Source organism: Myotis myotis, unplaced genomic scaffold (assembly GCF_014108235.1).
Source record: "Myotis myotis isolate mMyoMyo1 unplaced genomic scaffold, mMyoMyo1.p scaffold_m19_p_15, whole genome shotgun sequence".
Classification (NCBI taxonomy): Eukaryota; Metazoa; Chordata; class Mammalia; order Chiroptera; family Vespertilionidae; genus Myotis; species Myotis myotis.
Genome location: NW_023416319.1, coordinates 39,631,926 through 39,652,654, shown reverse-complemented (window position 1 = coordinate 39,652,654; position 20,729 = coordinate 39,631,926). Strand labels below are relative to the sequence as shown.

General features: G+C 41.0%; 1 protein-coding gene, 1 non-coding gene and 1 pseudogene across 5 annotated transcripts in view; 2 read left to right on the top strand and 1 right to left on the bottom strand.

Moving 5' to 3' along the window:
* Window positions 1-1,937: 1,937 nt before the first annotated feature.
* On the top strand, window positions 1,938-3,037 carry LOC118670250 (annotated as a pseudogene).
* A 2,542-nt stretch (window positions 3,038-5,579) lies between these two features.
* SLC25A16 (solute carrier family 25 member 16) overlaps window positions 5,580-20,729 on the top strand; it is a 28,246-nt gene continuing 13,096 nt past the window's right edge. For 2 of the 4 annotated variants that reach the window (XM_036336913.1, XM_036336911.1), the window contains exons 1-5: window positions 5,580-5,832; window positions 11,117-11,209; window positions 16,450-16,583; window positions 17,973-18,036; window positions 20,305-20,426. In XM_036336913.1, the coding sequence (XP_036192806.1) occupies window positions 5,709-5,832; window positions 11,117-11,209; window positions 16,450-16,583; window positions 17,973-18,036; window positions 20,305-20,426 (537 nt within the window). In that variant the 5' untranslated portion in view covers window positions 5,580-5,708. Of the gene's footprint in view, window positions 5,833-11,116; window positions 11,210-16,449; window positions 16,584-17,972; window positions 18,037-20,304; window positions 20,427-20,729 lie in introns of those variants that run through there. The other 2 variants (XM_036336909.1, XM_036336912.1) reach the window with 2 other exon arrangements.
* LOC118670362 lies at window positions 7,057-7,179 on the bottom strand. The gene has a single exon (XR_004972274.1). It is a non-coding gene; the product is annotated as a small nucleolar RNA SNORA44 (small nucleolar RNA).

Below are 20,729 nucleotides of genomic sequence, written 5' to 3'. Positions count from 1 at the left end.
ACTGAGAAGGGCACCCACACAACATCTGGCTGTAAAAAGCAGGGGATTGCTGGCTGCCAAGGAGAGGAGGCTGGAAGTTCAGGCATCCTCTTAAAGGGCCAATGCACAAAATTGCCTGTGGAGCCACCCACCTTGTGCTCCAGCAGAGGGAGAGCAGAGTGGACCGGAGCCGGGTGAGCAGAAGCCAGGATCAGGGGCTCTGGGGTGGGAGCTCAGAAGGCAGACACGAGGATTTCCTGTGCTGAGCCGTTCCCTCAGGCTGCGGAGACCATCTTTCTCCCGCAGACATTTGCTGTACAGGGGACACTGTCTGGGGGGAAGATAGTTGACCCACTCTAGTGGAAAACACCTTACCTCTTAGGAGACTGAGAACAACAATTAGCCTCTAGGCAGAGACAGCATTTGGCACTGTCCTGCACTGGAGATTGAGAGGCATAGCAGATCCACCTCATACATAGTCACAAACCCAAACAGGCAGCAAAGTGAGGAGACAAAGAAACAACCCACAAATGAAAGAACAAGAGAATTCACCAGAAGAAGGGATAAATGAAATGGAGATAAGAAATTTATCTGAAATAGAATTCAGAATAATGATGTTAAAGATGCTCAACAGCCTGAGAAAAGATATAACTATGAAAACAGAAATAAAGAATGACATAGCGCAAATAAAGAACACATTGGGTGCTTCAGCGCCAGAGAAAAAGATTAAAAAGCATCGTTTCCCAGGGAATAGGGAAGGTTTTGTCACTCGAGATGAGGTTGGTGATAAGGAAGATTTGGAATTTCAGAAACTTCATAAATCGGGCATGGCATTTAAATCTGGTGACAAAAATGATGATGGATGGTTTGGTTGAAATTAAGGTAGACAGGATCGAGGGACTTGATCAAGAAAATGAAGGAGCCCTAAGCGGTTTGGCACATGCCTGGGTTTCGGGCTTGATCCCCAGTAGGGGGCAAGCAGGAGGCAGCCGAACAATGATTCTCTCTCATCATTGATGTTTCTATATTTCTATCCCTCTCCCTTCCTCTCTGAAATCAATAAAGATATATTTAAAAAATAAATAAATAAATTACTGGACCTGTCAATTATTATCTGTATCAACTTTTCATTCTTGATCTTGGATTGAGTTTGGAGTTGGAGCCATTAAGTGGTTAATTACATTTGTAAGGTATATCTCATTGGGAATGGAAATGGAGGAGGAGAAGTATACCAGTACAGCCTATAGGACAGGGGAAAGATACACATTAGCACTAGAAACTGGGGCAGTTACGTAATATAAAAATCTAGACACTTCTCTTTTGTTGTAACAAAAAAAACCTTAGGGAGCTTTTTCTTTGTATTTTTTTATTGTGATAAAATATACTTCATATAAAATTTACAATTTAGTCATTTTTAAATATGCAGCTCAGTAGTATTAATTACATTCACAATATTGTACAACCATCTCCGCTTTGGGGAGCTTTTGATTCTTTACATTAGACATGTAAACTAGAAATAATCACATTATTATATGGATCTGTATTTTCTGGTAGAAATTTAAAATTGGGAATCTGGGAGGAAATAAACTTGAAGACTGGACTCATCATTAGCGATGAGATGTGGCTAGAAACACCTTGCAGAGGCATATCCATCGAAAGAGGAAGAGGAGACAAGTGCCCAGTAATTAGGAAGGCTGGAGCCATAAGTATTGAGGAAAATAATAAATAGTAATTTATGAGACGATAAAAGGTCAGAACAACTTTGGTCACAAAGACTAGAAATGAATTTTGACCAGGGTGGAACCGATGAGATGCTTACAGTAAGAGAACAGTGCCCAACGGGGTGGTTAAAAAAACACAGTGAGACATTTGAACCGAGTGGCGGGAGCTGTTGGGGCTCCGCGGAGGCCTGGTGCGGGGAGGGTGGGGGCAGGGGGTGGGGGGACCGGGGCCTGGCCATGGCGCGGCAGCTGTCCCGGGAGCAGGGCATCACCCTGCGCGGCAGCGCCGACATCGTGGCCGAATTCTTCTCCTTTGGCATCAACAGCATTTTGTGTCAGCGCGGCATTCATCCGTCTGAAACCTTCACTCGCGTGCAGAAGTACGGGCTCGCCTTGCTGGTCACCACGGACCCCGCGCTCACGAAGTGGTGGAGCAGCTGAAAGATCGGCTGTACAAGCGCTCCGTGCAGAAGCTGGTGGTGGTCATCTCGAATATTGAAGACGGGGAGGTCCTGGAGAGGTGGCAGTTTGACATCGAGTGCGACAAGACGGCCAGAGATGACAGTGCACCCAGGGAGAAGTCTCAGAAAGCCACCCAGGACGAGATCCGCTCGGAGATCGGACAGATCACCGCCACGGTGACCTTCCTGCCGCTGCTGGAGGCTTCCTGTTCGTTTGACCTGCTGATCTACACAGACAAAGACTTGGTTGTGCCTGAGAAGTGGCAAGAGTCCGGACCGCAGTTCATTGCCGGTTCTGAGCAGGTCCGCCTGCGCTCCTTCACGACGACCATCCACAAGGTGAACAGCAGGGTGGCCTTCAAGATCCCCGCCAACGACTGAAGGCCCCGGGGCGGAATGGAATCCCACACGTGTGTCCTGAGGCCGAGTCAACTGTAGTTCTTGTTTTGTTTCATTGATACTTTTGAGGTGGGGAAACTTAGCCTTGTACTTCACTGCACTGTGCGTGCTGTCCGTTTGTTTGTGCTTGTTTGACTTTCCAGGGGGTTGACAGGATTTCCGTAGGGTTGACACTGTTCGTGGAAGGGAACCAGCAGGTCTCGTCAGCACTGGAATGTCACCTCCTTTGAAGGTGGAAACTGGAGATGGGAAGCTTTTGCTATTCAGCGAAATGCCTGAACTTTCAGTCAAGTAGCCTGACTCCGAGTCTAGGTGACTATGGAACAGCAAAAGAAGTCCGAATATCAGAATCTTTGTTTAGTTCTAAAGTAACTGATCAGCCACAGTCACAGTCTTCCTAGCAGGTCCTTTTGCCATTTATTTCATTTGTATAGTTTCTATATTGAAAACCCTCAATTACTTGACTAATGTATATAATTTACACTTACAAATCTGTCGCTATTCTCCTGTTTCAATTCCGCTGATACAGAACTGTTAATGTCTTTTTGTGTTTTATAAAATCAAGCTTTAAATGACTGGAAAAACAAAAAACACACAAACCACAGTGAGTCCTAACCGGTTTGGCTCAGTGGCTAGAGCATTGGCCTGCGGACTGAAGGGTCCCAGGTTCAATTCCGGTCAAGGGCATGTACCTGGGTTGCGGGCACATCCCCAGTAGGAGGTGTGCAGGAGGCGGCTGATCGATGTTTCTCTCTCATTGATGTTTCTAACTCTCTATTCCTCTCCCTTTCTCTCTGTAAAAAATCAATAAAATATATTTAAAACAAACAAACAAAAACACAGCCCGGCTGGAGTGGCTCAGTGGTGGAGCGTCGACCTAGGAACCGGGAGCTCGCAGTTCGATTCCCGGTCAGGGCACATGCCCGGCTTGCGGACTCGATCCCCAGTGTGGGGAGAGCGGGAGGCAGCGGATCGATGATTCTCTCTCATCATTGATGTTCCTATCTCTCTCTCTTCCTTCTTCTCTGAAATCAATAAAAATATATTAAAAAAAAACAACAACAACAAAAAACACAGTGGGCCAGGGAGCAGAAACTGGGACTTTCTAAGAGTTCAGGGCAGAGATTTGGGATTGGTGGGGAGGAGAGCTCCGTGGGAGTTGAGAGCTAAGCAGAAGGCACGGATTGAGAAAGGCGTTAATATTGGTGTAATTTGTAGGGCTCCGAAGAAAGAATACTCTGCCTTAGCAACATTTCTTCGGAAAAGGTGGTAGGGTGGAGCGAATGCTTAGGGCAGGGGTGGGCAACCTTTTTGTGAGTGCGTGCCAAAACCAGCAAAATCTCTGACTCAAAATTCTTCTGAGTGCCAACCCTAATTTTTTGAGAACATGTACGCCTACTTGATATCTCTTAAGGTGTACGTATGTGAAGAACCTTGAAGAAATAAAATTCATTCAAGCGACAAAAACACAGTATATGATGATGAAAAATACATTTATTTTTTAATGTATACATGTACACTGATAGTCCGACAAAAAACTTTATGAATCCATTTGATATTATCAGTGGGACTTTTGCTGCTGCATCACTGATGACAGAGATTTTTTTTTTAGAAGTAAATAGATTTTTTTAAAATTTATTGCTTCAAGTATTACAAAGGGTATTACATATGTGTCCATTTTACCCCCCCCCCCCCCCCCGCCCTAGACAGTCCCCTAGCCTCCCCTATCCCCCAGTGTCTTATGTCCATTGGTTATGCTTATATGCATGCATACAAGTCCTTTAGTTGATCTCTTACCCCCCTATCTCCTGCCTCCCAACCCTCCCCGGTCTTCCCGCTGCAGTTTGACAATCTGTTTGAGGCAGCTCTGCCTCTGTATCTATTATTGTTCAAAAGTTTATAATGGTCTCTATTATCCATGAATGAGTGAGATCATGTGGTATTTTTCCTTCATTGACTGGCTTATTTCACTTAGCATAATGCTCTCCAGTTCCATCCATGATGTTGCAAATGGTAAGAGTTCCTTCCTTTTTAGAGCAGCATAGTATTCCATCGTGTAGATGTACCACAGTTTTCTAATCCATTCATCTACTGATGGGCACTTAGGCTATTTCCAGATCTTAGCTATGGTGAATTGTGCTGCTATGAATATAGGGGTGCATATATCCTTTCTGATTGGTGTTTCTGGTTTCTTGGGATATATTCCTAGAAGTGGGATCACAGGGTCAAATGGGAGTTCCATTTTCAGTTTTTTAAGGAAACTCCATACTGTGATGACAGAGATTTTACATCAGGTTTATATTTCGTGACCTTCAGAGATATGCACGAGCTACTACTTTCATCAGTTAGGCTACTCCTATTACGAGACTTAACAAAATTCATCACTGAAAACAAAGATTCATAAGCGTATGTGGATGAAACCAAAACACTGGTCGGATCTAGGAAGGCAGGGAGAGTTAAGGCAGAGGTATAGAAATTGCTCTTCCCCTCTCTCGTCAATCCATGTCTATGGTCTTTAAGATAACTTGTTATGTAAAATTATTTATTTATCTAAGATGCACCTACACTGAACTTATCTGAAAAATAAAAAAGTTGATATTAAGAAAAAAATTGTAAATGGAAGATTATAAGAGAGGGTTTCGCGTGCCAGGGGTTCCCACCCCTGGCTTAGGAGGTTAGACAGGGTAGAAGTTGAGGTTTAATGAGCTCTGAGAGGCGGAACCAACTTGGCGGGAGATGGCGCAACGTCAGCGGTTCCTAGAAAGAGGCAAGAAGCGAAGGCTGGCGCTGGACAGGGTTCACCTTAGGGAAGTCAGAGTACAGCCCGCAGGGCGGGTACAGATCAATGGTCAACACAGTTCAAAGGACGGGGAGAAAGTTCTGGGTTGGACGGAGGCGCCCATCTCCGCCACGCTCCTCGTCTGCCGTCTGAACAGAGGAGGAAGCTGCAAGTCAGGGCAACTCCGCTTCCGGCAGAGGCCCTGCCCCGCTCCCTGTACGTCATCAGCCCGCGCTCCCCGGCGCCGCTGGGTGTTGTTCCGCCCCGCCCTCGCGGCGGTCGGAGCCCTGTCAGTGCCGGCAATGGCCGTGGCTCCGGCCCTGGGATTGTAAATTGGCGACTAAAGCTTCCGACGCGGCCCCGGTCCCGATGGCGGCGGAGGCGGCGGCCCTGGCTGCGGCCGACCCGCCTCCCGCGATACCGCAGGCGGCAGGAGCCGCAGCGCCCACCGCCCGCCGAGACTTCTACTGGCTGCGCTCCTTCCTGGCCGGAGGTGGGTGTCCGCGGGAGGACCCGGCCGCTCGGGGTGGCAGGGGCAGGCCGAGGGCCCGCGCCCGCGGCGACAGCCTTGGACAATGGCAGCTCCCATGCCCTGCCAGATGCTGTCACCTTTTTCTAATAATCACCTGACTAGTGACCGCAGGGTCCCGGGCAGGAAGGGTCCGGAAGGGCAGAGCCAGGCACCCGTTCTTAGGGAGAAGAGGGGAGTCTCTCACAGAGACCCCAGGATCTCAGTGAAACATGCAGGGCACTGCCTTCTTGTGTAAAGACCACAGGGGGCTGCGTGTAGGATTGAATTTTGCTGTTTGCTTGAAAGAAAACAAAGAGCCGTTTAAACATGACTTGGGAAATTATGCAAAACTGGTTCCAGGGATTCTGGTCAACTCTGCCACCGCTACTGGGCAGGTGGCTGGTGCAGCCCCACTGTTGGTGTGACTGTGGGGCCAGGAGGTTCCTGTTGTCTCGGAGGAGTTTCCTCTGCCTTCCCACAGAGAGGTGTTCCAATCCTTACCCTTTCTTAACTGACGGTGTGGGTTGTCATCACTTACTTGTTAAGGCTAAGAATTAAAAAAAAATTCAAATTAGGAGGTCTTATAGGAAGATCCTATCTGCCTGCTGCAGTAATTTTAAGAATTTATTCTGCTGCTGGAAAAGGGCATTCATTTATTTGTAAAAGGAACATTTTTGAGTGCCTGCTGTGTGCCTGCTACATGCTCATTGTACATCAGGGAGCAAAGCAGAATCCTGGAGTTTGCATTGGTTGTGGAGAAAGACAATAAGCAAAATGAAAAAAATAAGTTGTATAGTATGTTAGAAGGTGCTGAATGCAATGGGAGGAAGTAAAAAGGAGAATGGGGCGAGGACATGGAGAGGCTAAGTGGGTGCATATTAAATAAGATGGTCGAAGCCAGTCTCCTTTGGGGGGTGACACTCGAGCAGACTTGAAGAGGGGAGAGAGTTTAGCTAGTTGATGGCTAAGGAGGAGCATGTCAGGAGGAGAGAAAAGCGAGCGCAAGGGCGTCAAAGTGGGAAAGGGCCTCCTCTGTTCAAAGATCAGCAGTGGTGCTGATGGGGGAAGGAGGTTAGAGACAGAAAAGGGAGGCAGAAACGGAAGGGCCTTGCATTCCATTGTAAAGATTCTGACTTCCACTTGGGATGAAGTTGGGGGCATTGTAGGCGTTTTTGTTGTTGTTGTTGTTTTAATATCTAGGAAATAATATCTAGGAAAGGCAAGTGGCCGCTGCAGGTATTATGCTAACCTGAGCTGTCAGTCTCTCCAGGTTGCTCTCACATGCAGTTGGAGAACCCGTGGCTACACCCAGACTTTGGAAACATGCTGGCATTGCAAATCTTGAGCAGAGAAGGGACATGACATGACACATTTCAAAAGGATCACTTTGGCTTCTTTGTTGAGAATCAATGTAGGAGGGTAAATATGGAAGCAAGGAGACTAGTTTGTAGGTTATTGCAGTAATTCAGATGATGGGTGGTGGCTTGGATCAGGTCAGTAACAGGAGAGGTGGTGAAAAGTTGTGATAATCTGGATATAAATAGAACAAATAGGATTTTCTAACAGATTAGAAATGGGGTAAGGAAGATAAGTCAAGAGTGCCTCATTTGGTTTGAGCAGCTGAAAGGTTGTGCTCATTTGCTGAAATGGAAGACTGTGGTTGGAGCAACTTTCATGATGGTTGTAGCGATTTTCATGATAGTTGTAGCAGGGAGATGAGTAATTCAGTTTTGGACATGTTACATTTTGTGATTTGATTAGACTTTGATATAGAATCATGGTATGTGTAGGTGAGGATAGCAACCAGGACCCTTCATATACACACACACACACACACACACACACACACACACACACACATATATAGTTTTTTAAATATATTTTTGGTGTATGGGACAATGATCAACGAATTGAGCCACACTAGCCAGTTAAATATATTTTTATTGATTTCAGAGAAGAAGGGAGAGGGAGAGAGAACTAGAAACATCAAAAATGAGAGGGAATCATTGATCGGCTGCTGCCTGCATGCCCCCTACCGCAGCCCAGGCATGTGCCCTTGATCGGAATCAAACACGGGACCCTTGGGTCCGCAGGCTGACACTGTATCCACTGAGCCAAATCAGCTAGGGCGCAGCCAGGACTCTTCTATGCTATTGGTACAACCAGTTTGGAGAAGTAGTTGGGCAGTTACCTATGAAGCTGAGCATTTGTATGCCATATGATCCAGCAGTTCCCCTCCTAGGTATATTTCAACATATATATTTCTGTTCATATCCATGACATTCATGGTAGCCCAAACCTAGAAGCAATCCAAATGTCCCTCAATGTTATAACACACTAGAGGCCCAGTGCACAGAATTTGTGCAGTATGTGTGTGTCCCTCAGCCCGGCCTGTGCCCTCTTGCAGTCTGGGACCCCTTGGGGGGTGTCCTCCTGCTGGCTTAGGCCTGATGCCTGCGGGCCTCACACAGTCCGGGGCTCTTGCAGTCCGGGACCCTCGCTCCTTACTGCCTGCCTGCAGAGGAGGTGGGAGAGGCTCCTGCCACTGTTGCTGCGCTTGCTAGCCATGAGCCTGGCTTCTGGTTGAGTGGCGCCCCCCCTGTGGGAGCGCACTGACCACCAGGGGGCAGCTACTGCGTTCAGCCTTTGCCCCTGGTGATCAGTGCACATAATAGCGACCGGTAGTTCTGCCATTTGATCTGTTTGTATATTAGGGTTTTATTATATAGGATTATCAAAATATGGTATAATCATATGATGAATATTATGCAACACTGAAAATGAATAAATTCCTCTCACATGCAACAATGTGGATGAATCTCACAATCATAATATTGAACAGAAGAAGCCAGACACAAAGCAAGGCATACTGTGTGGTTTTATTTGTATAAAGTTTAAAAACAATCAAAACTAAGTCCATGTTGTTAGAAGCCAGAAAGCTGATTGGTTATTTCTGAGAAGAAGGGACAAATAGTGATTATGGGTGTGCAGAAAGGAATTCTGGGAGTCTGGTAAAGTTTCATGATTTGAAACTTGGTTTGGGTGGTCCTTACATGATTGAATTCACCATTCGTTAAGTGGCATAATTAAGATTTGTGCACTTTTTTCTATGTATCTTACAGTTAGTTACCAATTAAAATCTATTAAAAAGAGGAAAAGAATTGGAGGCAGTAAGTATCTGAAACTACAAAAGAATCTGTTGTTTTTATTAAACCTCACCTGAGGATATTTTTTCCATTGATTTTTAGAGAGCGTGGGAGGGTGGGGGAGAGACAGAGAGAAGCATTGATGTGAGAGAGACACATGGATTGGTACCTCCTGCATACCTTGACCAGGGCCGGGGATGGAACTTGCAACCAAGGTACATGCCCTTGACCAGAATCAAACCCAAGATCCTTCATTCCACTGGCTGACACTCTAACCAATGAGCAAAAAATGATATGACATATTTCAAAAGGATCACTTTGGTTTCTCTGTTGAAAATCACTGTAGGAGGGTAAATATGGAAGCAAGGAGATTAGTTTGTTTTAAAATAAGTTTTATTAAGGTATAATTTATACACAGTAAAATTCACCCTTAATTAATTAATTTATTTTTTTAAAATATATTTTATTGATTTTTTACAGAGAGGAAGGGAGAGAGATAGAGAGTTAGAAGCATCGATGAGAGAGAAACATCGATCAGCTGCCTCCTGCACATCTCCTACTGGAGATATGCCCGCAACCCAGGTACATGCCCTTGACCGGAATCGAACCCGGGACCTCTCAGTCCGCAGGCCGACGCTCTATCCACTGAGCCAAACCGGTTTCGGCCACCCTTAATTTAGATGCATTTTCTACTCTTGATATTTTCGATTTACAATATCAGGATGTAACCCATTTAAATCAAGAATCATGTACATGTAAGGTGTCTTATTTCATTTGAACTGCTCTAACAGAAATACCATAATCTGGGTGTCTTATAAACAACAACATTTATTTTTCATAGTTCTAGAGGCTGGGAAGTCCAAGATCATGAACTTGACATTCTGGTGAAGACTAGACAGCACCTTCTTTGCTGTGTTTTCAGAAGGTGGAAGGGGCCAGGGATGTCTGGGGCCTTATTTATAAGGGCAGTAATCCCATTGTTGGTGCCCTAATAATGGTTGAATCATATTATGTTTTATAAACATAAACATGCAGAACCCCTAGGTTTTAGGACCCATTCACCTCCTAAAACCCCACTTCTGAATGACCTCACATTGGGAATTAGTTTTCAACATATGAATTGCGGTGAGGAAGGCAGCTCAAACAACATAGCAAAAAAGTCTTTATACAGCCCTAACTGGTTTAGCTCAGTGGATAGAGCGTCGGACTGCGGACTGAAGGGTCCCAGGTTCGATTCCAGTCAAGGGCATGTACCTTGGTTGTGGACACATCCCCAGTAGGAGGTGTGCAGGAGGCAGCTGATCAATGTTTCTAACTCTCTATCCCTCTTCCTTCCTCTCTGTAAGAAATCAATAAAATATATATATATTTTAAAAAGTCTTTATACATTATCTCCTTAGGAGCATTCCAAGCTAGTAGGGCTGTCCTGTATGTATGTTACTATCATCCACATGACTGCACGGTGGCATATGGTAGGGGCCAAATACATAATTGCTGAATGTATGAAAGGATGATTGAATTTTATGGTAAAAGTTGTTTGTTTCAATGTAAAAGTTATACAAAAGAAGAGGAGGTTGCTTCAGATAGAGCCTTACAGTTGAGTAAATACCTTCAAGTGTCTCTATAACCACATGTAGCAAGATTCCCAGTGTTCACCAGTTATTAGGAGACAGATTTACACCTTCAAACTTAATTTTATTTATTTATTTAAATATATTTTTATTGACTTCAGAGAGGAAGGGAGAGGGAGAGAGAGATAGAAACATCAATGATGAGAGAGAATCACTGATCAGCTGCCTCCTGCGCTCCCCTTACTGAGGATCGAGCCCGCAACCTGGGCATGTGCTCTTGACTGGAATCGAACCTGGGACCCTTCAGTCCACAGGCCAGCGCTCTATCCACTGAGCCAAACTGGCTAGGGCCACACTTAATTTTAAGTATGACATGTTCATTTAGTAAGTTACAGAGAGCGAGGGCTAATCATCTGCACATCATATCACTTCTACTGGGCAGTGGAAGAACACGTGAAAGATCAGAGGGCGTATGTTGGCTGAACACATAATGATTTCCATCTGGAAAGAAATGGATGCAATTTCTCCCTAACCTCTTACATTTTTTAGGTATTGCAGGATGCTGTGCTAAAACAACAGTTGCTCCTCTGGATCGAGTAAAAGTTTTATTACAAGCTCACAATCATCATTACAAACATTTAGGTGAGTTAATAGATGCTAAAGAAAAAATGAATGAAAACATTATCCATCTGCAGGCTTTGTTTCCATTTGTGAATTACAGTAGAGGATCCAAAAGGGAATTAAAGTTTGGGGGCATATTTTACAAGGGCTAGCTCTTATCCAATTTAGTCTTTTCATTTGCAGTAGTGGTTATAATCATTTTAGGGTGCTGATATCCTCTAAACCAAAATCTTTGAATCATTGTTTATTGGGATTAATGTGTCACATCCTTGACAGACATGTTAACAGCATAGCCTGATTAAAAAAGTAAAATCAGTGATGGAGATATGGTTATTCCCTTAAACACTTAGTTAAATATGCCTTCAAGAAATCTTAGTGTAAGCAGAATCCAGTGCAGTTAGTATATATGGGTAAATGTACATTATTAAAAGAATATCAAGCCCTTAGTTGTTTTTTACAAACATAAAAATCCATTTAATTAACATGGACACTAATAATATATCACTGCCCTGGTCGGTTTGGCTCAGTGGCTAAAGTGTTGGCCTGCGGACTGAAGGGTCCCAGGTTTGATTCCTGGTCAGGGCATATACCCGGGTTGAGGGCTCCATCCCCAGTAGAGGGTGTGCAGGAGGTGGCCTGTCAATGATTCTCTGTCATCATGAATGTTTCTGTCTCTCCTTCTTTCCTCTCTCTGAAGTCAGTAAAAATATATTAAAAAAATAATATATCATTGATGGTAGTAATAATTTTTGGAGCCTTTTTGGAGGACATTTTTGGTAAATGCATCAAAAAGATACATCCTCGCCCTAACTGGTTTGGCTCAGCGGGTAGAGCGTCGGCCTGCAGACTGAAGGGTCCCAGGTTCGATTCCGGTCAAGGGCATGTATCTTGGTTGCGGGCACATCCCCAGTAGGGGGTGTGCAGGAGGCAGCTGATCGATGTTTCTCTCTCATCGATGTTTCTAACTATCCCTCTCCATTCCTCTCTGTAAAAAAATCAATAAAATATATTTTAAAAAAAATTTCTGCCAACAGTGGTGACTTTAAAAAAATTAAAAATAAAAAAATAAAATTGCCAAGGCATTTTTGCTGATTTTACAGCAGTTTAGGAAAAAAATTATGAATCGCAAGTAAATGAAGTTACATATTCAAAAACTTCAGGAAACCTTTACTACATTTGTTTTCATCTTTGACATATATTGTTTGCTGATTGTATTTTTTTTTTTTAATATATTTTATTGATTTTTTACAGAGAGGAAGGGAGAGAGAGAGTTAGAAACATCGATGAGAGAGAAACATCGATCAGCTGCCTCCTGCACATCTCCCACTGGGGATGTGCCCGCAACCCAGGTACATGCCCTTGACCGGAATCGAACCCGGGACCCCTCAGTCCGCAGGCCAACGCTCTATCCACTGAGCCAAACCGGTTTCGGCTGCTGATTGTATTATAAAATACTAGTAGAAAAAAAAATTGCCGATCGCGCTCCCTGGCACTCTAGGGGTTAACAGAGTGGATAAGAATCAATTATTATTTTTTGAAGATGCCACATACTTTTTTTTTTATTATTGATTTTTTAAAAAATATATTTTATTGATTTTTTTACAGAGTGGAAGGAAGAGGGATAGAGAATTAGAAACATCAAAGAGAGAGAAACCTCAATCAGCTGCCTCCTGCACACCCCCCACTGGGGATGTGCCCACAACCAAGGTATATGCCCTTGACCGGAATCGAACCTGGGACCCTTCAGTCCGCAGGCCGACGCTCCATCCACTGAGCCAAACTAGTTAGGGCTATTATTGATTTTAGAGAGAGAGAAAGAAAGAAACATCTTTGTTGTTCCACTTATTTATTCATTCACTATTTGATTTTTGTATGTGCCCCAACTTGTGATTGAACCCACAGCCTTGGCTTATCGAAACAAGTCTCTAACCAGCTGTGCTACCCAGCAAGGGTCAATTCTTTCTCAGTGGTTTTTTTTAAATGTGATTTTTCTAAAAAAAATTCTTTTTTTTTTTTTTTTTTTTTGTATAGCAAAGGTGGAGATTTATTGAAGAACAAGTACAGACTCCCACATAGGGAGAGGGAAAGAGTCGCCCAGAAGGGACTCCCACGTAGGGAGGAGGAAAGGATTCCCTAAAAAATATTTTTGAATGGATATTTTATATCTTATATTAATTGTAGCTCATTTTCTTGTCAATATTTTTAATACTAATTTTTTACTTAAAATTGAAAGAAAAAAATTGATACTATATCTGTCCAGCAAAGAATTCTATATTTTCACAGTGTGCTGCTAATGTGTAGAAAGAATGAGACCTTTGAATTTATTGAGAAATTATATAAAACTGAAAAGGAAGGAAATTATTTTCTTTTGTTATCTAAATTGAAGGTGAAAAGGAGATAAATTATTTTACTCAGTATCTTGGAGTGCTTTACAATGACCCAACATAGGAATGTCTGAGCAGGATTGTTTTATTCCTTTAATCTTCTTCCCATGCTGATCTTTGTTAGCTTGTTTACTGATTTGTAATCATTAGATTACATATGCACATTAGATTTCATGCTCTACAGGACTGAATCCCAAGGGTTACAGTATATCTTACAAAGTATGCAAAATTTGAAATAGAATTTGTGGGGAGATTGAGGTATCTTTAAAATATACAAGCCAAAAAATGGTGTTGTTGGCTTTTTATTATTTTTATTATTATTAAATATATTTTATTGATTCCAGAGAGGAAAGGAGAGGGAGGGAGGGAGAGAAACATCAGTGATGATAATCATTAACCAGCTGCCTCCTGAATGCCCCCCACCGGGGATCGAGCCCACAACTCAGGCATGTGCCCTTGACCTGAATTGAACCCTGGACCCTTCAGTCTGCAGGCCAATGCTCTATCCACTGAGCTAAACCAGCTACAGCAAGATGTGCTATTTAAATATATATGTTATTATTTCAGAGAGGAAGGGAGAGGGCAATAGAGATAAAAAACATCAATGATGAGAAAGAATCATTGATCAGCTGCCTCCCCTATGCCCCACTCTGGGGATCAAGCCTGCAACCTGGGCATGTGCCCCGACCGGGAATTGAACCAAGACCTCCTTGTTCATAGGTCGATGCTCAACCACTGAGCAATACCAGCTGGGCAGAAGATGTGCTGTTGAATAAAACTTCTTTAGCTTCTTTTAAAAAATGTGTTAGCCATTCATTTCTTGGGTTTTTGCTACTGTCCAGTGAGTGTGTAGTGAGGGCAGTACTGCCAGTGCCTAAACCAGGGGTGGGGAACGTCCGGCCCTCTGGCCATAGAGGGCCGGCGAAATCATTTGGCCTGGCTCTGCCAAGGCATGAGGGGTGAGTTAATTAAATGTTTGACCAAATGTAGCAGGCTAATTTTTAAGTTGGTAATCTTGTAATGGCCTGTGAATTGTGTTATAAATATCCAATGGCCCTTGGCACAAAAAGGTTCCCCACCCCTGGCCCAAAGAGTACTTCATATTAGTGAGAATTCTGCTTTACCATGGTGCAATTTTTGGAAAAAATAAAATAAATAAATATTGTTTGACCTATGAACCAGGAGGTTACGGTTCCATTCCTGATTGGGGCACATGCCTGGGTTGTGGGCTCGATCCCCAGTGTGATAATGTGCAGGAGGCGGCCAATCAGTGATTCTCTCTCATCATTTATGTTTCTATCTCTCCCTCCCCTTCCTCTTTGAAATCAGTTAAAATATATTATAAATAAATAAATAAAATTCAAAATGAGCCTAGTGATTTACTTTCATATTCGATCAAATTTTTGTTTCAAAAATTTGGAAAGAGCTTGAATTTAAATAGTTTAATAATGTAGCCCGGCTGGTGTGGTTCGGTGGTTGAGCGTGGACACATGAACCAACAGGTCACTGATTCCTTCCCCGGTGAAGGCACATGCCCAAGTTTCAGGCTCAGTACTCAGTAGGGGTCATGCAGTAGGCAGCTGGTCAATGATGTTTCTCTCTTATTGATGTTTCTTTTTCTTTTTTTTAAAATATATTTTATTGATTTTTTACAGAGAGGAAGGGAGAGAGATAGAGAGTTAGAAACATCGATGAGAGAGAAACATCAATCAGCTGCCTCCTGCACATCCCCCACTGGGGAAGTGCCTGCAACCCAGGCACACACCCTTGACCGGAATCGAACCTGGGACCCTCCAGTCCGCAGGCCGACGCTCTATCCACTGAGCCAAACCGGTTTCGGCGATGTTTCTATCTCTCTATTCTTCTCTCTTCCTCTCTCTCTAAAAATCAATAAAAATATTTAAATACTTTAATAATGGAAGTATTCAGTGATATGTTTATTGGAAGTCTGTACTACAAATGGGATTAGTGATTAATCTTATTTTTTTCTCTTTTTTATTAGTTTTTACTTTTTTTGCATGTATAATTATTATTATTTTTCTTTATTGATTAAGGTATTACATACGTGTCCTTATACCCCCTAAAATTAATAGAATAAAAATATCAATGTTTAGGATCAGGACTTAGGCCTTTATCAGCATTCTTAAAGTGTCCTAATAATGAAAATTTGCTCCCAAATTTAAATTGCTTTAATAGTTTTTTATTTGTTTCTTTTATTTAGCAGTATTTTTTAAAAATATATATATTTTTATTGATTTCAGAGAGGAAGGAAGAAGGACAGAGAGATAGAGACATCAATGATGAGAGAGAATCATTGATTGGCCGTCTCCCACATGTCCCCTACTGGGGATCGAGCCCACAACCTGGGCATGTGCTCTTGACCAGAATCGAACCTGGGACCCTTCAGTCCACAGGCTGATGCTATATCTATCCACTGAGCCAAACCACCTAGGGTTATTTAGCAGTATTCTTATGTAAACAAACCACACATGTATCTGGGCAGTCTGGGAAACTTTTTTCATCCTTCCAGATAGAGTTGATCATCTGCACTGCTGTATATAGACCTTGAATATATTTCTGTTGTTAATATTTTTTAGATTGCTATAGTTGAATATAATTTATGATAATTACAAATATAATTTACTATAATTTGTAGCTGTTTTTGCTATTATATGTTTTATATTTATGTAATTTGAGCAAGTGAGGCATTTTAAGTAGTATTAACTTATATATAGAAATTACTATTCATGTAATTCATCAAACAAAATTATATTATGAATGATGGCATTAGTAATCTATCTGTGATTGTCATGAAAATTTGAATTTAGATAGTTTTCTGTTTCAATATTTTTTTTCTAAAAATCTTTCTAAAAATAGGAGTATTTTCTACATTGCGTGCTGTTCCCCAAAAGGAGGGATACCTTGGATTGTATAAAGGGAATGGTGCAATGATGATTCGAATCTTTCCCTATGGGGCAATCCAGTTTATGGCATTCGAGCACTACAAAACGGTGAAGTTTTGTTTTCTTTTGTTTCCTTAAATATCATGCTTAGTTGAGAAGGCATTTGCTTTGGCCTATAAAGTTACTTTGGAAGATGGCTAAATTAATGCCTTTTTGAAGGAGTAAGACTTGTGATAGTTTAAAATTTTAAATATAACTTGGTTTTTGAAGTTATCTATTTCAGAATTATTAGTCATTTTTGAGAAAATTGTTTATATTCACACTTATGAAGAAGAGCCAAAGTATCCTTCAAGTAGATAATAATAAATGCTTAAACTATTAATAGCTCTTTAATGTGCTTTTTGTGTCTCAATTTTAGGAGAGGAACATTGTGGCTTTTGATTTTCTTTTTTTTAAAAAAATATATATTATTGATTTTTTACAGAGAGGAAGGGAGAGGGATAGAGAGTTAGAAACATCGATGAGAGAGAAACATCGATCAGCCGCCTCCTGCACACCCCCTACTGGGGATGTACCTGCAACCAAGGTACATGCCCTTGACCGGAATCGAACCTGGGACCCTTCAGTCCACAGGCCGACGCTCTATCCACTGAGCCAAACTGGTTAGGGCTGATTTTCTTACTAAAATGGCAAGATCATATTGTAAAAGTTTGTTAATAAATAAAGATCTAATAAGTTAACAGCTTTTTCTGTCTTACTCATTGATCAGGTTTCTTTTTTCTAGCTGACTGAAAGTTTATCCTCTTAAATATTCAGACATCTTAACACAGAAAGCGGTTAAGTATGTTAAATTTCACAGTGTATCTTTTTTTTAATGACTCCATTTTAAAATTTTATTTATTTATTTTTTAGATAGAGAGGGAGAGAGAGAAACATCGATGGGTTGCTTGCCATAAGCATCCTTCCAGGAATGGAATGCACAACCTGGGTATGTGCCCTGAACTGGAATCAAACCTGCCACCTTTCGGTGTATGGGACAATGCTCCAACAACTGAGCCACACCTGCCAGGGCTCACAGTGTATCTTAAAATGAAAGTAAACTTTAGAGATGTGACAACATTCTAAGCTAGCCTGTCAGATAGAATGGATGCCCTCAGTATATTAAGACTGCATTGTCTGAAGAAGCATTGTATTCCTACTACTCCCATTCACACGTTATCTGTGGTCATCAATGTATAGTATATTCAGTAATTCTAAGGTAGATTGCTCTGTAAAAGTACAAAATTAGAGGCTATGAGGAAATATCTGACCTCTTCATAATGTGATGTAGCGCTGTCCAGCTTCATATAAGTGTGCTCATTTCACTCCCATTTAATACTGATTTTCTTTTTACTAGTTCTGTAACTCTTTTGAAATAAGTCTTCATTATTAAACAGTGAAATGGGTAGCATTTTTAAAATATCTTATTTAAAAATATTTGATGTTTTTGGTTTCTAGTTCATTACTACAAAGCTGGGAATTTCTGGTCATGTGCACAGATTAATGGCTGGATCTATGGCAGGTAAGAGGAGTGGGTATATTTTATTTCTAACAAATTTAATTTGGTTTAGCTGATATGTGTGACATTGATTAAGCAGCATATATTTGTTAACTTTCTGTATTCAATTATATAAGAAATCATTGATATTTCTACTCAAAAAGAGCATTTTACATTAGGAGATGGTAAGGAATAAACTTACAACAAAGGAAAAACATACAGTCTCTTTGACAGTTCTCCTTCTGAAAATGTTTTTGTTTTGTTTTTCTAAAACTTTTTAAAACTTATAACAACTATAGTAATACCTACTCCTATACAGTGAAAATAGTTTCACTCCCTAGAAGCAATCAGTATTAATAACTTCTTATGTATGCTTTTTTCTAATCCTACCCTATGGGATAAGAACTTTTCTTTTAGTTATCTCAAGACCCTTTCTATATCAGTACATAGATCTTATTTTTTTTAAAGAATTGTATTATATTCTTTTTTTTGAGAGGTCAAATTTCTTTCTTTTTGTTTTTAGAACTGTGTTATATTCTAAGGTAATGTACCATGGTTTATTTAATCAGTCCCCTATTGATTGACATTTGGGATATTTTCAGTTTCTGTTTTACAAATAACACATTGTACTTGTGTGACTATATCTGTAGAATAAATTTTCAGAAGGGAAATTGCTTTATCAGAGGATATGTATATTTAAATTTTGACAGACATTGGCAAACTGATTTCTATAATGCTTTCAATGGCCTTTTCCTCTACATACCAACACTGGATCTTATAAAAATTTTAATACATGGAAATTAATTATGAATAAGATTGATTAGCATTTCAAATTTTAGTGACCATTTGTATTTCTCTTAGTTGTTTCTATTCTTTAAATATTCATTTTTATGAGTTTTGGAATTAGGACATTTGTTTTCTTTTCTGTGAAATATTGCTAATATTTTATATCCCAGTTTTAGATTTGTCTTTTGACCTTATTTGTGATTTTTTTTTTTTAAATATGTTTTATTGATTTTCCACAGAGAGGAAGGGAGAGAGATAGAGAGTTAGAAACATCGATGAGAGAGAAACATTGATCAGCTGCCTCCTGCACATCTCCTACTGGGGATATGCCCGCAAGCCAGGTACATGCCCTTGACCGGAATCGAACCTGGGACCTTTCAGTCCGCAGGCCGACGCTCTATCCACTGAGCCAAACCGGTTTCGGCTATTTGTGATTTTTTAGAAAAGTTCATCTAAAAGTTGTTTTTAACCCCCTTATATAGAAGTTTTACATAGCCAAATGCGTTAGTCTTTTTCTCTGTGGCTTTAACATTATGTGTTGTGTTTATAAATGCCTTTCCCTTTCTTTTTTTAAAAAATATTTTTATTGCCCTAGCTGGTTTGGCTCATTGGATAGAGCGTTGGCCTGCAGACTGAAGGATCCCAGGTTCAATTCCGGTCAAGGGCACATGCCCACATTGTGGGATTGATTCCCAGTAGGGGGCGTGCAGGAGGCGGCAGTCGATCATCATTGATCGGCTGCCTCCTGCATGCCCCCTACTGGGGATCGATCCCACAACCTGGGTATGTGTCCTTGATGGAATATATATATTCTTTTTAATATATTTTTATTGATTTCAGAGAGGAAGGGAGAGGGAGAGAGAGATAGAAATACCCATGATGAGAGAAAATCACTGATCGGCCGCCTCCCACAACTCAAAACCCTTCAGTTCGAAGGCTGACACTTTATCCACTGAGCCAAACCAGCCAGGGCAATGCCTTTCCCTTTCTAAAAGCAACAGCTATTTGCCAGGTGGCCAGGTGGTATAGAAATATTTGAGTATTTTACATTGACATGATGGTGTTGGTGAGTAATATTCGCTAACGTGTATTGCTCAATTGCTATGTGCTGTTCATAGACCTGAGCCTGTGACATGTCATCTTGCCTATTGATATGGAGATAATTTTTCCTTCTGCTATCTTATGTTGAAATAGACAAGTAATAGAATTTACAAAATACTTGTGAAAATACAGTAAATACACTGTACTGTTTTATGCTAACAATATATCTTCACAATGGGCAGAGCTTGAAAAGATTTTACAAATTGACCCTTTATTTATAAGTTTGTTTTCAGCTTATGATATTATGATAAAATTGTATCAGTATCACCTTTGATTTCATTAGGCTTTCATCATTGCTATAATTTGAGAACACAACAAATGATATGACATATATGATGTGATATAATGATAGGAAAGAGATATATGTGTCAAAAAATTGTACATTTAAGTTTCTACTTTTTTCAGGTATGACAGCAGTTATCTGTACTTACCCTCTTGACATGGTTAGAGTTCGCCTAGCATTCCAGGTGAAAGGGGAACACACTTACACAGGAATTATTCATGCATTCAAAACAATTTATGCAAAGGTATATATTTACTTTTCTCATTTATAACGTCTTTTTATATTTAGAAAAATATTTTGAATATTATCTAAATAATTATTCTATTATTTATAAATAATTGATAATAATAATATTTATGAAAACACATCTGTGTTTCAAGGTGGGTCCCAGAATATTTTTGTTATGATGTATGCTTTTTTTTCCTGCTAATCCTCACCTGAGGATTTTTTTTCATTGATTTTTTTTCTTTTTAATATATTTTTATTGATTTCAGAGAGGAAGGGAGAGGGAGAGAGAGATAGAAACATCCATGATAAGAGAAAATCA